Below are 19,579 nucleotides of genomic sequence, written 5' to 3' on the forward strand. Positions count from 1 at the left end.
TTCAGTTCAGGTCATTTAATTTGCTATGTAAATTTGAATGGACAGTGTAAATGACTCACCCTAGAAGTGACAAGAACCTTCAGGAACTGAGGCATAATCTAATCCCAAACCACACCAGTAAAAGGCTAATTTTCCTTATGAGAGATCTTTCTGTAACCCAGGGATAGTTCTGCTTTCCCTAAGGTATCTCTGACTGGCTGCTGTAGCAGTAATGGCACCAGCCTGTACAGCTCATGAGTGGGATGTGAGCTACTATCTTGTTTGTCCTGGTGAACAGATAAGATGCATCACTGTGCCCAAGTGTTTGAGTGTTCAGATGAAGCATGCTCTTAGTCATGTCTGCTGGCAGGCCATTAAAATAGGCCGTGACTGACTTTAATTCAATGGAGACAGTTTTGAGGGAAGACAAGAAAAGAGGGATTGAAAATCAAGAGGTATGACTTAATCCTAGCTGTGATTAGTGAATCGGGCCCTCAGAACCAAGACAAAGCAAGTAAAATTGGGTAATAACTATTTGAGTACAGGAACTACTAGCTAACACAAGGATTTGGGGAGAATTTTAAAAAACACTCATAAACTGACCATACACTGTGTAGTAAGACATTTCATGATCAGGTGAAGCAGTTGAAATGTCTATGAACAAAATAAATTGGGAAGAAACATTAAGTATAACAAAAGTATGAATATATAAAGAAGTTTAGTAAAAAGTGATTCCTCCAAAATAGATTTTCTGTCAGTAAATATTGAAACTAAGAACTTCCTTACCATTCAGGGCTACGAAGGAATCTGAAAGACAAATAACAGGGGAAAAATCATTATTTCTATCTTGTTTTTCCTTTTAAGTAGTTTGCTGCTAATAGCCATTAATGTTTCAGCTGATATTTATAACCATTTGATTTGTACAGTAAGGACCCAGGCAAACTTAATATTCCGACATACCCAAAACTAATGTCTGGCTTTGAAAGTGCTCGTGACCAGCTCTGTTCAGGAGGTACTGGAGGGGGAGGGCCAGTGTCCTCCCTGCTTTCTTTGCAAATCCTAGTCTAAGGCAAGGCATTGCAGGGGAAACAGCCAGCAATGTGAGTGGACAGAACTCAGGTGACCCAAGATCACATGAACTATTAAAATCAGCTGTGTTAGCAGGAAATGAAATCTGCCTCTGTGCAGTGTCAAGGTTGAATGCATCATTCAGGGCTAAAGAGGGATTTAAGCAGGGTATGGGCTTTGTCGCTCTCTGCACAGAAGCAGATCTCTCTCCATGAGCACAACGCGCTGTTCCTGAATAATTTCCTATCCTCCTTTTGTATGTAACTGACATCAGGTACACTCCACTCCTGCCTAACCTATTTGCCCAAGGAGAGCAGAACTGGCTGAAAAGGGCAAAGATACACCAGCTGGGAACTGGCCTGATTTTGGTGCTAACCCATTTTACAGGGGGACAGAGGGAAGGCCTATGTGTACACCTCCTTCAAAAATCTTTGTGGCAGGCTGTATTAACCTTTCTTAGGACAGAGGCTGAAATCCTCATACTCCTTCAAGCACAGTGATTAGAATAATTAATGGCTCTTGAATAAGGATGTGCAAGGCATGAGAAGGCTCTGGCTTTCTCCAGAGTAGCTGGCCCACACTATGTCCCATGGCACAGTCTAGTGCTCTGTTTTTTTTTCTTTGTATTGCAGAAGTAATGACTCTCTCACTGTACATTGATTCCTCAGCTTCATCAGTTTTATTCCATCAGTGAGAATTACACTGAAAAGAATGTGAGTCTTGATTTCATGAGGTTTATAAATAATATTTGGAGCTCAGAATCAAACCAGCCTTGGTGAGAACATTTGGAACAAGAGCTGTCCTGAACACAGATGTTGGTATTCCTGAAGGCTCAGAAATCAGCATGCAAGGTTTCCTTCCATGCAGTGCAAGCTATGCGCTTTTAAGCATTTCAGTACAAAACTGTAAATGTTTAAAGACCGTGTTTAAGCTTCCAGCTCACGCTGTCAGTACTTAAGGTTTACCATTAAAATTTCTTAGGCAGTGCCAATAGTACCTGACCCTTAACACCATGAGGTTGTCCAGACTGTATGTAAAATTCCCTAATATTCACAAACTAAGCAGTTGTAATTTCTTGATCCGGATCCAAAACTGAAGATATATTTCACTGTCTCACTGTGCTGCATGGGAATGTAGTCCAAATCACAGACTACACTAAGAAACCAAGCCACTTCTGTACATTTACATAAACAACCCAACCACCAGGGCTAATAAAGACAATGACCCCAATTCATTATGCCATTGCTGTAATCAACATCCTCTAGAGCTAAGCTTTTCTCATTATGCAACCACTCCGAAGTCCAGTGTTCGTATAAATCACGTGAACTGGGCTATTTTCCTCAAACACATTTAAACAACAGTGCTTCTTCTTAACCTACATCATTAGCTACATTGCTGTCCCTGTTGTGGCTTATGTTGCTACAAAACAATGCCTGACAGGTAATGGTGATTTGAGGCATTCAGAAGGATGCTGTGACACACTGTAAACAGAGGTAAAAGTTTTGCTTACTTTGGCAGTCACCCAGGCCATCTGTATTGCCACGTTCTATGTCCTGTTCAAATGCCAGTCTAAATAATAGAAAGAAACAGAACAGTATGAATAACAACAGTCATAGGCATAACCAGAAAGAAATTATCACATGTTCAAATCCCTGCTGTGAAACTGGCTATTTCTTTGGAAATTCCACGCAAAGGCTGAAAAACCACAACTTACACATTTGAGCTATTCATCACTGCATGCCTCGTTACCAAGGAAGAAAATACCTGCATTTTTTAAACTGTTAAATATATGATGTTATCAGAAACAACTGTAACCCTACCTTAACCTATACACAGAGTAGACTGGGTGCACTGGCACTTTGGTGTGAGAAGGAAGCCAACCCATGGGGCAGGTACTGTGCTTGAGGAAAAAAACCTGCATTTCAGCAATCACTTAGTATAGCACTGGATGAGGCTGCAAGGCAAAAGGTCCACCCCACAAAAAGTATTCCCCTAAACTCAGCGGGCTCTACTGACAAACACTCACATGCTTTTCTAGCTGACTTGCTCAACTTATGCTCCCAACCTCTCTCCTTGATTTTGGATAACTATTGAAGCTGTTCTTCCAACTTCCTGTGTGGTCAAAGGTGAATGACAAGAATCTTGGAAAACTTCCGAATATGAGCCCTTGTCTATATTAGGATCCTGCCCTTGAAGCATAATTACCCTTGCAGACAACTCATTCTGAATCTGTGTTGTTGTAACACCTGCTCCATTGTCACCTACTCTAGGAGGGTGCCTAACACCTCTGCCTCCTTTTGGCTAGATTAGAATTTCACAAGATATCTTCACAGCTGATCTGGACCCCCTTCCTAAGCACTGGACAGAACATGAGCTGCCTTGCTTGCTTTTGGACTTCAACACTGCAAGCTGCACAGCCTCTGTCTTGATGGATCTATTGATGAAAGTGCGAGCTGCTTTTAAAAGTGAGGTATGGAATTCCCCTACTTGGAAGGGGAAGAAGTCTTTGAATGACTTGGAAGTTGAAGAAGTCTTAAGCACTTTTGGAATAATGAAAAACCTGATATGGAACAGGTGCATTTTAACATTATCCTACCAAATGTCAAATCAGAAACAACCCACATTTTTGTAGTCAAGCACATACAGATACATACAGCTACACCATCCCCAGCAGATGGGGGAAATCAGCAAATTAAGAACAAGACAGAAACACAGGGATTGTTACTTCTCCATTATATACTGAGGACCTGTAGAGAAGCAGGCGTCAGATGTAGGGCTCTCAAGGCTTTGTGATGTCTGTGCTACATTTCCACTACTACCATGAGGGAGTATAGCTGTATAGCTCAGAGTGGGCAGTCATATGGTGTGTTAGAAGTGGCCAAGAAATGCGAGCTCTGGAGTGGGTTTGCTCCCTGTAAACTTCACAGACTTTCATTATCATAAAATAATTAAATTCTACCGTTAAGCAAGGGGAGATCCAGCACTTCTCTAAATCTGTTTTAAGCCCTTACTGTACTCTGTTATTCCTCTTAGTAATGCACAGTAAATTAGAAGGACTGGTTTTGTTTTCAGTGGACAAATTACTTCAGTAATTTAATTTGGATTCTATTGCCTCTTTAATCAGCTGTGATGGCTCCAGTGTAGGCTGGTCCAGACATATCCATCCAATTCACTCCTTTCAATAATACGTGGACCTTAATACAGCTCTTTCATTTTCTTCTTCCTCCTCTTTCAGCAGTTACCAATCAGCTGACTGTTCACATCAAAAAAATTTGTGAGACATTTCAGAGGTGAATGCAAATAAGGTAGAAACAAACACTTCCCACATTTTTCCCTTTCTAAAAGCCTCATGTTTCAAATAGCTTTGCCCAAGACTGCCTGGCACCACTGCCACAGCTTTGCAGCCTGTCCAGCCAGAGCCCTTACTCACTTGGAGCCAAGGACCGTCTGCGTGCACAGCCCGCTCTCCTTCACCCATCCACAGTACGGGTCTCTGGATGCTATGCAGGCCCTTGGGAGAGAAGAGCACAAGGTGGCATGAGTGCTCCAGCTTCCCCACTGCCCAGGCCTCCGACAGCCTCCACAAAACACGTACTTTTTGCATTTGCTGTGACGCTCGCAACGTCCCAGGGGAACCTTGATGACACAGGTGGAGAAGGCGACGTACAGGGCACTGCTGGGCTTGTCAAGCTGCATGCCCATGATCCGCTTGTCCTCCATGCCATCATAGCTGCACCTGATTTGAATGAAAGTGAGGTGTGGTTACAAGTGGGCTCTGCTGGGAAGCCAGGGGAAACCTTAATTATCCCCCAGGCTGAAAAAAATAAAATCACGAAAAACTTCCATCAAAAAATCCGTAAGAAAGGTAGAACTGAACAAGTCAAGGAGAAAGAACACACAATAGCCACTAAAAATACTGATAGACATATAAGCAAATATTAAAAATGCATGGGGTAGTTAAGAATTGGAGAGCAACAGCACACCAGACAAGCTTCTGACGGCCCTTCATTTTTGTGTTTGTTCTTCTCCAGCACTCAAAGTAGCTGAAATTTCTGCATGATTATGGCTCACTTCAAAGCCCCCTTAGGCATATTTGAGGAAGACTGAAATGCGGAAAATTTCCCTTAGAGACCAGCTTGCTGCTTGTTGAGTTATTTGGAGAGGAATCAGGGTTTTTTTATAGGATTAGAAAATTAATCTTCCTTTCCAGAACTTCACTTCTAATTATCCATCAGCTGCTGCATAGGATGGGCTATTTTCTACACATACTGAATAAAAAAAAAAATCTTATTGCAATATAGAGACTGATAAGCAGACATCCCCTCCCTAAACAATTTAAAATTACTCAAAAAATTTGGCTTCTCTAACCATTTCCGTTTCCATGGGACAAATTATTCTCTGGGAAATCAGAAGTTCAAAGTCACCCATGCATAAGTACAAAGAATCAGATACACACTTTTCAGGATTGTAAACACTGATCTCCTCCAGGAAAAGGCTGTCATTTAGGAAACCAGTGTTTCCTGTCCGTGCCAAGAACTTCAAGATGATTCCCTTCTCTGATCCCAAGAAAACCACGGTGTAGTTCTGATATGGCCCAGCAGCAGAGTCAACAGCAATTTTGGTCAGCCGATATCTAAAATAAAAGAGCATCTTCACAGATAAATCTCAGAGATAATCACGTAATTGTCATTTATTTAATCATTTTTTCACATCAGATAAGTGTATGGTAGACTTCTAGCAACCATAAATCACATTTAAGCACTGTTCCTACCTGACTATAAATCAACACAGACTGTACCAATTTGGGTCCCCAGATGTTGGGGAATTTTCATGTGTTGCATGCCCACACATCCAACAGCGAGCAGAAGCGTCTGGAAGTTCAGAAGTGTCTAGAAGTTCAGAAAGCTGAAGGGGTGCTAGGAGTCTGAGGGCATTTAGGAATTATCCTTCCAAACGCCTGGTGATTTCTTTGGACAGGGATAGAGAATCAGCACAGTGAACTGTTTTTTAAATTTCAAGCTCTGTCACATTAAAAGCAGCTGAACAAGGTTAAACTTTTTTTGTCAGGAAAAGCTGTGTCAGTGCAATAGTGAGACACTAAAACACCATTCTACCTCACTAAAAATAATCACACAGCCACCACCAAACACGTTCAGCACTATCAGGTGATATCAAATCCTGGGATGACAAAATTTACTGAGAACAAGTATACTGGTGGTTTGGTACCAGTTAGATGGTACTGCCTATCAAAGGGAAGCACTCCGAGAATCTTGCTGCTCTCATCTTTGGTTGGAGGTACAGAACCTGACAGAAAAACCTGTCAGAAGATACGCTATTATGACTAAGTCAGACCCTTCCACAGCTAAGTGCCCAACACAATACTCTACCTTTGTTCAGAGGAAGAGAGGAAAATATGGCAAAAGTTAGTCACATTATTCTGTTCACTGGTGGAGGGTAGATAAGTAGTATAATGACCACAGCAGAGAGTGGGAATGTTTTGATAGGAAGGGGATGGTGTATTTAACACTTGCTGAGTTATGAGTCTTTATTCATATCTATTATTATTTTTTTTCTTGTTGCTATAGAAAGGATGCAGATTATGTGATTACTTCTGCCTATACACTTCTGCAAACATTAAAGCTTACCAGTACACAACCTGACAGACCTCTACATATCCTGTGAACATATCCGGGCAGACATGTTCGTATCCTGTGCACATATTCCTGCGCTGATCATTGCCTGAAGTTTTTACAGAGCCATCTCAAACATTGACTCATAAGCCAAAAGGTGAGTAAACCTTCCCTGCACAGCATTTCCTACAATATCCGGTTTAAGCACAGCACTGTTGGAAAAGACTGAGGTCTTTCCTATCTTGAAAGCTGCTCAGGGAGTTCCGCAGCATCTGCTCAGTTCTGCCACCATTCCTAGCTGGATTAGTGCCCAGGACACCAAGGATAATTACAGAATTGGAGTGTATTTGAAGCAAGGCTATTAGCACAACTTGACAGCTACAATGCGGACAGGAGCTCGCTTGGTGTACGCACCTGACCATTGTTCTCAGGAACCAGGGTCGGTTAACAATGGAAGGCACAGCCTCGTCCATCAGTGGATGTGTTTTGATGAAGTTCAGAGTATCATCTGGGAACTCATTAGACGTTCCATATTTTTCTAATGATGTAGAGCCAGCACAGCAACCAGGCCTATATAAAACAAGAGAGTAAGCCAGAAAGCTTATTTGACATCAACAGCAAGCTTCCTTTTGTGATGAAGCTCTCAGAAATCTGATGTGCTTTACTGGAGTTTAACTTGGAGGAGGATTGAGAAGAGTGGTGGACTTGTTCATCCCCTCAAGGGAAGCCTAAAATCCTGTTCTGTCCTCCATTCAAAAGGACTTCATGTATCACTTACTAGCATAAAGTCATTTTTTCATCAGGAGTGCTATGCACAGACTGTGTAATTTATCCACTCATATGGAATGCAATCACAGCATATGATTATCTGCATTTGGCTTGATGCTTCCCAATGGCACAGGTGTTTTCTGATCTGTAACTTGCCTAGTTAACTGCTCTCCCTGGGAATAAAAGCAGTCCCTATAATACAGAAGGAAGTTTGTTTGTTTTTTTTAACAGGAATGAAAGAATGCCACTTTTCTATCAATCACATCAGTCACATCTGACAGAAAATGGACTATTGGAGAAGACATACCAAATAGCACCCATGTAAACATTGGTTTTACCCTTTGTTCAATTTGGGTGACACGATTTAAGAATGGTAGCTCATTGAGAATTTTCAGTGAAAGGTTATTTGTCATTCTTTGTCAACTTAAATGCAAATCCGCTCATGCTATTTCTAAAATCTACCTGTTCCTAAGAGGTAGCTCAGTCTTCTTGTCCTGGACAGGACATATCTCAAAGAAGCAGCAAAATGTTTTACTTGATAATATTGTGTAAGTAATTTTCTTCAATAAAAGCCCCATTCGATCCCATTTTCTAGAGCACTATGATTCTTCAAACCTTTGAGCCAGTGTGAGATGGGAAGATGAAAGATGGACCATTCACTCATAAAAATGTTGCATCATCCAATCTTCATCTACTCTGATGTGGGTAAAGGCACTGACATCAAGAGTAATGTTAACCTGGACAAAATACAGGACTGGTCCTATCATCTGTGTTGCTCAGATTTAGATAAATATTCAAACATTAGGTAAATAAATACCTTGTAGGGAAGGTAGCAAAGGACTCGAAGGAACTAGCTGTGTCAACAAGTCTGATCCCACAAGGAACATTACTTGCAGACAATGTGTGCTTTTGCCTGTTCATATCCAAAATACTTTAGTTGTCTTGTAATTGCATGTAGAACTAGCAACAGATGGAGAGAAGGAGAAATCAAGGGCATGACTGGTTTCCTAGGTCCTTGCAAGGGCATTGACCTGTGAAGCAACATTCCCAGAGAACTCGGGAGAGCAGCCTGCACCTTCTGGCACTGTGGTGTCTACAGTTTCTGTGTATCTAATCTGGAGGCCTATTTACTCCTAAATCCTAATAGCATGACTGGATTAATCCTGTTTTAATCTCAAAACTGGTTTAGTCAAGTCAGCATAAATCCGAGCAAACCCTTCTGTCTGGCCAAACATGGAAGCAACACCCATGAAGGGCTCTGTTCTGGCTCTCTGTTCTGAGAAATGTCGGGATCACCAGGGGCAGTAATGCTCCTGCATTATACTGAGACACACAGATAAAAATTACCTTATTTCAAAGGTGTCTGTCAGGTACTTCAATATGAGCTAGAAGTAATGATCATTTCTATTAAGCAGATTGATTGCCAAATGTTACTTGAAACACTGTTCTCAATTCACGTAATCTCCTTCAGGCTTACAAAAGCAATATTATCCCATCTTCATCGTAACAGTTAGCTTGCTATGGGCTCATCCCAAACTCGGAAACTTCCTCTTTCTCACTGAAAGTGACTTTTCCTTCTTCTTCTCCCCCTCCCTGCCAATATATCTCAGTAAGGCCCAAACAAAAAACCTTGGAGCCATCATGCAGCCTTGCACTCCCAAGGCAGGCCAGTGTGTCAACAACTTGTTTGAAACACTGCAAAATGGAGAATAAAATCCTGCGACACCTGCATTACTAAGGCTCAGACTGAAAACAGACACAGATTTTACCAGATTTTCAAGTCACCTCCAGGCACTTCTCTTGCATGACAACTTCAGAATAAAGACAGCACAGTAATACTACACTTGGCAAATCCAAAACAAATTTGGGTTAGGCAGAAAGCCTAACCATGTCCACCATGGAGCTTCACAGACTCATAGAATGTCCTGAGCTGGAACCAACCCACAAAGATCACTGAAGTCCAGCTCCTGGCCCCACCCAGGACACCCCAAGAATCACACCATGTGCCATGAGAGTGTTGTCCAAAAGCTTCTTGAGCTCTGTCAGACTGGTGCTCCCAGACCACTCCCCTGGGGAGCCTGTTCCAGTGCCCAACCACTTCCCTGGGTGAAGAACCTTTTCCTAATGTCCAACCCAAACCTCCCCTGATGCAACTTCAGGCCATTCCCATGGGTCCTGTCACTGGTCACCACAGAGAAGAGATCAGTGCCTGCCCCTACTCTTCCCCTCATGAGGAAGTTGTAGATTGTGATAAGGTCTCCCTTGAGCCTCCTCTTCTCCAGGCAAGCCAAGTGGCCTCAGCCACTTCTAACATGGTTTTCTCTCTAAGCCCTTCACCATCTTTGTAGCATCCTTTGGATGCTCCCAACAGCTTTATATTCTTCTTATATTGTGGTGTTCAACACTGAACAGTGTTTTTTTTCTTTTGAAATTACTGAAGATATAACAAGCAATGTAAAGTGAGAAAAAAAGATTATTTTTTCTTTTTGAAATTATTTAAGGTATCACAAGCAATGTAAAACATGCAGTAAAGTGGTAAAGCCTAAGTGAGATAAAAGAATTTGATTTATCTGTATGCATCTCAATATCTCAGAGCAAAATGCCATTGGTATAAATGAGATAACAAGTGTCTGTCAACAGCAACTTGTATGAAATGGTACTTGTAAGAAATATGAAGAGTGTAGTAGAGGAGATGCATGCAAACATGTGGAAGTGGGGAAAACAACTCATGGAAAAATGAGGTAAACTGAATGTCCGGTTTGGTGGAATGCTCTTTTTTGCTTTCCACAAATCATCCACTGTGGCACTTAAACCGCATGTTAATCATAGAACAGCAAACTGCAGAACTGGTGCAGGCTTTGTAGTAAGATATATCCATTACTGAACCAATTTGCAACAACTGTGTAACTCACACCACTCTAAAGTGATTATTCTGACCAAGTGGATCTGATGCTGGCCTGATACATGTTATGCAAATCTCATTTTAAGTGGAAAAATCTCGATTGCATAGTTTAGATCTAAATTCAACTCAACTTTCACTTTACTGTTGCAACAGGTATAATTGTATCTGCACCTCGAAAGACTGTTCAAATTATCAAAAAGCCTCTGCAGCCTGCATGAAGGAACAGAACAATAACACTATACATGAAACATACCTGGGCTTGGGTACTCGTTCATCAGGAACTGGTGTCCATGTGGAGTCTGGAGACTTCTGTTCTTTGAATCTCCCAGTAAATACATTGGCAATGTCAAGCATGTCATAGGCACAGACTGCAGAGCCAGGGATGCTGCGAAGTGACATTTCCCAGAAATTGTTACTCATTCTGCAGTTATGCATAAAATCTTGAGCAAAAAATAAGCTCTGTAGAAGTCTTCCTATCCCAGGTTACTCAGTCCTGAACTCTGAATCTGGTATTGACAGGTAAAGACAGCCCTATGGAAAAGCCTGAATACCAATCAGCTCCTGCCAAGAGAATTTATTTCTAAGCCTTTACAAAAAGAAGTAATTGAAATAATCTTGAAGAAGGGAAAGAATTGGTGAAACTCTGGCTATCGCTGGCAATGCATGAGGAGTAATGGCAAGTCTCACTCAGAACCCATTTTTTGGAAATTCAAGTTCTTCTAAGTCATAACATCTCTCAGTACCAACCCTTGTAGTCCCTGCCATGCCTTAAAAAAAACACTGCAGAGAGTTCAGAAGTTGGTTCTAATCAAACTGGAAGCGTGCTGCAATGTGCCATTTACCTGGATTTTACATGGAATTTGTTCATGCTCCAACAGCCTGATATCCATGAAATGTTCCCAATGAAAAGGAATCAGCTATGCTCAGGAGTTGCCTCTACTCAGTGAAATGTAAAGAGCTTATAGAAGCAAATTTGATATTATTTTAAGATCATAGCATTGCAAATTTCAGCTTTTTGAATACTTGCATGCAACTGCATGACAGCATTGTCCAAACATAGTTATATTCTTACCTACATACTTTCTGAAAGGCTTACGGGTTTACCATGATCAGTCACTTGGAACTGAAATATTCATTTATCCCCCTTTCTTTTTTTTTTTTGTACATGAACTACTGTATTTGTGTCTGACTTCCACCACTTGATTTTATTGGGTAAATAGCATGAATCCAGACTGAGGCTTTCAATCCTGCTCTTAGCCAGTAGGTTATTATACATCAAAGAAAAAATGTAGGAGCTATAATACTGTTACAGAGGATTAAGCTAAACTCCTAAAGGTATATAAATTGATAGAAAAACAACTGTCTGAATAGTAAAAAAATTTCAAAATGCTTTTTGCTGAAGAAAAACAACAGCTGTCTTACTTTGATCTCCACATATTTGTCTTTTTATATGGAAGGAAACTTCAAAGCTCTATATTAATGTGATACTACACAGCAGGAGTTTTAAATGGAGGCAGCCATATATGTGTTGATGTAAGAGATGGTCAGGGGTGTATTTGGCCACACAGGGGACCTCATCCTAAAAGATAGCTCAAGACCCAATCCAGCTAGAATATTTTTCACATTGCTGAATTAAGTCCTAATGAAAAAAACAAAATCTAACCATGAAATCTTGAGGCGTGTTACACACAACTACAAGTGCTGAGACCCATGCTCAACACACAACTGTGCACAGATGGAGACACGGCTGTGCTGAAAGGACTGCAACATCTTTTGCTCTGGAGGGTGGCAGATTGCAGGTCTGTAGTGTGATGCAGTGGTAAGGATGGAGCACGGTGGGTCACAGCCAAGGGGGTCTGAGCCCCCTCTGAACTACTGGACTACAACTCAGCACTAGCTTCTACCTCAGTGACCTCTGATCAGACTGAGGAATCTCTTCCACTTTTGTTCTAGAGACCAAAGGTATTTGTTGCAACTTTTCTTTAGTAGAGGAGGAATGTGAGATGCATTTACATCAGAAGTAGGTTTCATAGAACTACAGAATCACAGAATATCCAGAACTGGAAGTGACTCACAAGGATCACTGAAGTCCAGCTCCTGCACAGGACACCCCAAGAATCACACATGTGCCTGAGAGCATTGTCCAGATGATCCTTGATGTCTGTCGGGCTTGGTAACCTCGCCCACTTCCCCGGGGAGCCTGTTCCAGTGGCCAACCACCCCCTGGATGAAGAACCTATTTTTTCTAATATCCAACCTAAACCTCTATGACTCAGCTTCCTTGAGTCCTCTAACAGATCACCAGAGAGCAGAGACTGGTGCTTGTCCCTCCTCTTCACCTCATGAGGAAGCTCTGAGCTGCTGAGAGGTCTTTCCTCAGTCTCCTCTTCTCCAGGCTGAACAAGCCAAGTGGTCTTGTTCACTTCTCATACAGCTTGCCCTCAGCAAGCAATTGCCTTCACCATCTTTGTAGCTCTCCTTTGGATGGTCTCTAATACCTTTAGATCCTTCTAACATTGTGGCACCCAGAACTGCCCCCAGCACTCAAGCTGAGGTCAGAGTAGAGCAGAGCAGAGCAGAGCAGGACAATCCCCTCCCTTGCCTGGCTGGCCTGATGCACCCCAGGACATTTTGGCTGCCAGGTCTGCTAATAAGCTGTCTCCAGGAATATATGCCTTGCTGTCACCTTCCATGTCTGGCAAAAACCTGTGGCCTATAAACTAGCATTTTGCTTTTTACACCAAGTACTTAGATTTTAAAATGCAAGACTTAAGGAAAAGAATTATTCATGACACACCACAGGAAATACTAGCTGAGTGGGAGGACAATCTCAATTTTGGGATAAAATTTTGCAAGATACAATCTATTTTCTGATGTTGAATCTCTATTTGTTCACCTGTTTTTATTAAGCCAGATTGCACGGAAAGAGATCATCTTAATTTAAGCCTGTATTCCCTATTGGCGGCATAATTATTCCATTGCTGTTCCTATTATTTTGATGTCAAAAGCAGTGATTATACATTACAAGCCCAGGCTTACTCTCATTTGAAGTCAGTTCTGTGAATGACCTCACTGAGATCAGGCTTTGACAAGGGGTGGTGGAAAGGGTACTGCAAAACTAAATGAATTTCATCAATAAAATTCCTCTTTCAGCTCAAATGTTACTCCGTGAAACAGTGAAATACTTTTTAATTAGAAAGCTACTATTTTTTAAACTTCTCGGGGAGTTCTCAATAATAGATACAGTTACTCTTCAAATAACTTCCAGAGAAACATGCTATAACATGTAACAGTTATAAAATCTTTACAGATGAACCTATGCTTTTGGATAACCATGCGAAGAATGAAAAAGGCATTCTGGGGACCTTCCTTCCCAGCCAGCAAGACCTTGGTTCTCCCAGGAGAGTCAGGGGGCAGCAGGGTCAATGCAGGGTCAAGGATCAATGCAAGAGTCACGAGGGATGCATAAAACAAAGAGAACGAGATAACACGGTTCTTGGAGGTTTAGCTATAAACAGGACAGACACAGCCCTTCGTGAGGAAAGAAAATTCTGTATTTTCTCTTTGGAATAATATTTTGCAAGTTACACACTGCAATGCTTCTTGGTGGCTGGTATGAACTATTCCCATGTAAAGAAAAGCATGTCTGAGGGATGTGTCCAGATAGTAAATGGCTGAAAGCCATCAGGAATGAAGTAAGCACTACCAGGGTACCTTAAAATTAAATCCAAACTATCGGCAAGTGCAGGGTACATAATAATTACATCGTATGAGCAATCACTTCTTGTACTTGCATAAACTAAAAAGGAACTGCAGTGAAAAGCAAAACATAAAAGAAATGGAAGGTAAAAGGTTATTCTGACTATTACCTATTATATGGAGTGGAGAATGTTGCTAAAACAACATCCCGGCCATTGAAATGTATGACGTCTGTAACTGACTGCAGAATGTTGAAGTAGAAGTGTGAGTCGCCAGGAACCGAGCAGTTCAACCGAGCCTTGAGAAAGGAAGTCCACTGTTTTTCCAGCACTCTCTGAGATCCTCCCATGTCATTTTTGCAAACCTGGGCCACCCTTGGGAAAACTACCTGTAAGGAATAGAGCAAAAATAATGGAGAAAATTAAGTGTTTGCTTGACTTAAAGACTTTGTTGGAATACTGCTTTTAAAACATTTGGAATAACACAGCAAGGTGCTTAATTTAATACCACTTTTCTATAATCTGTGACAAATAAGAAACAGAGAAAAATTAAGCTTTGGAACAGTGCGCTATGAAAGATAAGACTGTGGCATTTACCATACAGCCATAAATCCTTCAGGAGATCTGCTCTCAACCCATATAAAACTCATTTCCATACAGACTGCTTAGCTTTCTATTTCCCCAAACAAAAGCACATTTCATATTCACAATCCCTGCAACCCACACTGCTGCTCTGATTCTTGTGTTTTCAGCACTTAAAAACTATGCAAATCTTGTTGGGTTTTTATTCCTGCTCTCCACCTTTGTGACCTTGGTCAGCTTTTCTAACTGCTTCGTCAGAAAGCTATTGTGACATTAGAAAAAATGCAGAAAGTGTGTAATTGTTCTTTTCAGAATGGCAGAGCACAAAATTCCTACCCCTGTTTACTCAGCACTCTAATTCATATTTCTTACAGAAAAACATCTTCCTGCTTTGGAATCCATTTTTAACAATTATCTACTATGTTGAACTAACTACATTAGCCTTGTGCTTTATATAATTTCAGAAAAGAGACTCTAGCATACACCATCACTGTAAGAAACCACACATTTTCCTTTCAAGACAGTACAATGTTTCACTCCAGCCAACCTTTTGGCTTGAGCAATAGGAATCTTCTCAAAATGCTGACCTTGTCATCATGATTTATGGTTCTCATTTCAAGGTCACTCGTAACAGCATTGGTCCAAGAATAGCATAAGTTTTCCTCCTCCTGAATCTGACAAAGTCATTCAAGGCAATGTTTTTGCCCTTACCTTTCCCATGCTGTTGTACTCCACTGCTATTTCCCGGAAGAAGAAGTATATGTAATTGCCATAGTCAACTGCCTGAACAAAGTATGGTTCTAGGAAAAAAAAAAAAACAGCAACCCAAGACTTTTAGACACCATGTACAGGATACAGAGAAATACAGCAAAGAGAAGCCAAATATATTCACACTTAACATCTAGAAGTGAAATGTCTGTGTTTGACAAACTTGATCAGTTTTCAGAACAAACAAATCACTGCTGCAGAAGAATCACTGTCTGGGGACAGGAGAGCTGGGAACAAGCCCGTGCAGCATCACTGCAGAGTAGTTAAGTCTCTGCCACTAATATGTCTGCCCTGCATGGAGTAAGAGGAAAGGTAAACAGGCATTTATAACTGTATGCCTGAGGGGTCCAAGCGGTGCTCTTTATGGCATGCAGGCTGTGAGCTGAAGGAATAAGAAACCACATAACTCTTTCTGCCCACACGTGTCTGTAGCAGCAAGCAAAGTGGGACAGCTAAAGTTGACACCAGGCAAAACATTTCTGCATGCAGAAAAAGACTTGAAACTATGGCTTTGCTCTCTGTTAAAATCACTCCAAATGCTAACAATTCTTAACACCTACATGAAGCTAAACAACAGCACTCTTAACAATGAGGGCATTTAGAGCACAGAAATTGCCTAATTCAATGGCAGCAGTACAATTCTTAAGAACTGTAACAGAAAGGCTTTTGTGCAACATTCCCATAATTTTAGTTTCATTAATGAATCTTAGCATTACAGGACAAACCTTCTATACTTCATAAAGCCTTGACCGTTACCTAACACTGCTGTGGCAGGAATATTTTCAAACACAGCCCAAGCACACAGAGCCCTGCAGGCTCCAACTTTTCCATCCAACAGATGTAAACTGGTGGATTTCAGCTTGGAAAGCTCACTGGAATACATATCCTGATCTACCCAGCTCACAGCTTCTGTCAAATCCAGTAACTTGGGGTCAGGAGAAGAGAGAAAGAGATAAACAGATCAGAGTAAGCAAGAGATGCAATCTACTTCCCTCTTTCTGCCAGAAAACATTGGTGAAATGAATTGACAAAGAGGTCTGTCAGAAACCCAAGACTCTCATCAGAGGTGCTGCTTTTTTTGCCTTGTTTGTTTATCTACCTTTCAACCACTTGGAGTCATGTTTAACTGTCCGCAGAGTTGGGCTGTCTCCAAGGCTCCGATATATGACTGCATCTATTGCAAGGAAGTCGGTCACTGTGGCAGAATACAGCTTTCCCTCTGGGGAGGACAGAAAGAAGAAACAAGGGGGGAGGAGCATTAGAAATAATACAATTGCTTCTTCTCTCATCAGTCAGATGGGCAGGGGAAACAAAGCCATCACAGTCTCCTTAGGAACACTGGAGGGAAGGAAAAAAATCCAGCTAGGTAAATGGAACTGAGTACTGAACAAGCAAGTTGCCACTTTGCAAAATGGTAATTTCAGGGGGATGCTGTGGAAGAAAATACCCTTATGGAATAATTCTTCAGTTTAGGTACGTGATACTGACAGTCACATGTCACCAGTTCAGTGCTCAGAAATTCTGCCTAGGTATGTCAGCAAAACAAATATAACAGAATTGTTAATTTTAACTGGGAGTGCAAACCAGACAGGGCTTGAAGACTGTCAGCTAATTGACACTTACAAAGATTTCTCCCCTTGAGAGCACTTCTGCTCTGCCAAAGATCACTAACAAAAGATTAAATAGCATGCTGGGAGCCCTGACGAAACAGGAATGAAGAGAGATGGAGGAGGATTACCCATCAATATTTCTTTTCTAGCATGCATTTTAGGCATTTCCCATTTGAATTATGCATTCCTCTCTCTTAAAGAATGGAGGACAAGTGATAAGAAAGGGCCTACAAAATGGCACCCCAAGGACAACCAAAATATACGAAACTATAAGGACATAAAAGCACAAGACTCCACAGCATTTTAAAATTTTATTTGTTATCTAATCTGTTTGCAGGTCATAGTAACTGCACAGGACTGTTTTCATGTGTGAGAAAGATGTTGGAACATGATGTCTGCTAGAAGCACAAGCGGCGCAGCATGAGTCCACAAAATTGTGTCTCTACTGTGTCTGCATAAAAATCAGAATTGTTTACATCTCCTCTGATAGAGATTATGTTGGTGCCTTGAAGGCACCAGCACTGAGGACATTCCCAAGAAAAAGCAGAGAGGTTTCTATTGCCTCCAAGCTCTCCTCCTTATACTTTCAGACGCCATTTAATTTAAGACTGAGAGGGAATCTCATTAATGAATACAGGTATTTCAAAGGAGGTTGCCAAGCAGATAGTGCTAGGCTCTTCAGTGTGCCCTGTGACAGGACGAGGAGCAACGGCCACAAACTAAAACTCAAGAAGTTCCACCTCAAGACAAGAAAGGACTTCTTTACACTGAGAACACTGTGAGGCATTCAAACCCCATTTGGACACATTCTTGTGTCACTTGCTGTAGGTGACCCTGCCTTGGCAAGGGGAATTGGGCTCTATGATTTCCAGAGCTCCCTTCCAACCCTCAAAACCCTGTGAGAGTTTGTGAATTTCAGCTCCAGATTTAAAATTCAGAATGTTTTTTATTAGCAGTACTGTATGCTTTGTTCTGACTCATGCAAGTCTTGTCCTTATTTGGCTACTAAAGAATGATCATTTTTTCTCAGCAAAACAGAAAAAGTAATTACAACATGTCGTGTCATGTCATGTCATGTCATGTCGTGTCGTCGTTCCCCCCCCTCCCCAAATTAAAATAGAATAAAAAAATAAAAAGCTCAATTGTTGAGATACGGATGTCTGAACTCATGTTAGTACAACCACATTCCTATTTTCTTTCCTGCCAAGTTCCTGTGACTAACTACAAGTTGCACATATCAGCTGTAATAGCAAGATGAGCCATATTCATGTAAATGCATCCAACAAACTCAGATGACCTGGATTTGTGCCCTAAACTGTTCTGAAACTGCTTTTCATTGCACTCTGAAAACTTAGCATGGGTACCAACATGTAAGACATATATTACAGTGATTTTCTGAAGCTAGCATATTTATGGGGCATAGTCTACAAATATTTATTTGAACTGTATCAAATTTATTCTGAATCACCATGGAGGAGTAAGGTCACTTCTATAAATATTCTCTTTGTTTTCAAATATTGCAAGGATTTCTTCACTGACAAATTTGGAGTTGTCTTTCCGAACTTCATCTGCATTCAAAGTGAATGTTTACAATAGGCTGGTCATAAACTCTTGGCCAATACAGTGAGAAAGATCTTTCTGAGAGGTCATTCAGACTGCACTAAGGACAGGGAGTCTGAGAAACATGGGAAAAATATTTCCCTAAAGGACTTTCTCTCTTTCCATGCTTTATGAATTACTTGCTACAATTGGAGAATTTCTACTGTATATTTCTTTATATATTCTTTTACGTATTTCTAATTGCCTGTGACTGTAATTAAGAAATCACATAGTACCGCTATCATCATGACTATTCTTGAAACAAAAGATCCCACTTATTTGCACTATAAAGATTAAAAAAAAAAAATAAAAAAAATTGAAACAGGTTATAAAATCTCTCTTTTGTGAGGCACATGATGATACCTCAAACATAGTAGTGCTTAATAGAGCCCTTTGGCTACAGACTTATTAGAGAATGGCTGAAATACTTGCACATTCTTAAATCTTCAGAGGAATAGCTTAGTTATTTCCATGTGAGCACCCAGGCTCTGTTTTATAGCAGCACACCTGCTGAACAGGACTCGCATTATCACGGATGATGTCTTTATTATTTTCACCACCAATCTAACAGCCGGATCTAAAAAAAGATCAGCAGGGTTCACACTAAGAGAAGTTCGATAAAGAAATAATTTAATTAGGGATTCCTGAAGAGATGTACAAAAATACCACACAATCAACAGCCAAAATTAACCCCATTTATAAGATCCCACTTTTTCTAACTATTCTAGTAGAAATCACAGTTAACACTGTTCTGCATGCAGCATAAATCACCACTAGCCAATACACTTCTCCCCTTTTGTCTACAGCAGCTGGTAAGACCATATTAAGATTTTTCAGTTAAAAAAACAACAACAAAAAAATCACCTTCCCCTTCCTCCTAGATCTAGAAAAGGGCATGCCACAGCATTTTCCTTGACTTCCTTTTATTACGAATGTTAGCTTAGGCTTAGAGTTGTTAAAAAGCATATCCTGCTT

The 19,579-nt window shown here is 40.9% G+C and overlaps 1 protein-coding gene across 3 annotated transcripts in view; it reads right to left on the bottom strand.

Annotated features, from left to right (window-relative positions):
- The window catches only part of SEMA6A (semaphorin 6A), a 120,015-nt gene that overhangs the window by 34,280 nt on the left and 66,156 nt on the right, over nucleotides 1–19,579 (bottom strand). For all 3 annotated transcript variants that reach the window (XM_014257070.2, XM_005528129.3, XM_088054177.1), the window contains exons 8-17: nucleotides 16,495–16,614; nucleotides 15,339–15,427; nucleotides 14,217–14,434; nucleotides 10,601–10,732; nucleotides 7,092–7,247; nucleotides 5,504–5,680; nucleotides 4,643–4,783; nucleotides 4,478–4,558; nucleotides 2,558–2,616; nucleotides 766–786 (exon numbers count right to left, since the gene is read on the bottom strand). In XM_014257070.2, the coding sequence (XP_014112545.1) occupies nucleotides 766–786; nucleotides 2,558–2,616; nucleotides 4,478–4,558; nucleotides 4,643–4,783; nucleotides 5,504–5,680; nucleotides 7,092–7,247; nucleotides 10,601–10,732; nucleotides 14,217–14,434; nucleotides 15,339–15,427; nucleotides 16,495–16,614 (1,194 nt within the window). The remainder of the gene's footprint in view (nucleotides 1–765; nucleotides 787–2,557; nucleotides 2,617–4,477; nucleotides 4,559–4,642; nucleotides 4,784–5,503; nucleotides 5,681–7,091; nucleotides 7,248–10,600; nucleotides 10,733–14,216; nucleotides 14,435–15,338; nucleotides 15,428–16,494; nucleotides 16,615–19,579) is intronic.

This window comes from Pseudopodoces humilis, chromosome 4, assembly GCF_049639895.1.
Source record: "Pseudopodoces humilis isolate 2021_Gansu_Grassland_sample_001 chromosome 4, ASM4963989v1, whole genome shotgun sequence".
NCBI lineage: Eukaryota > Metazoa > Chordata > Aves > Passeriformes > Paridae > Pseudopodoces > Pseudopodoces humilis.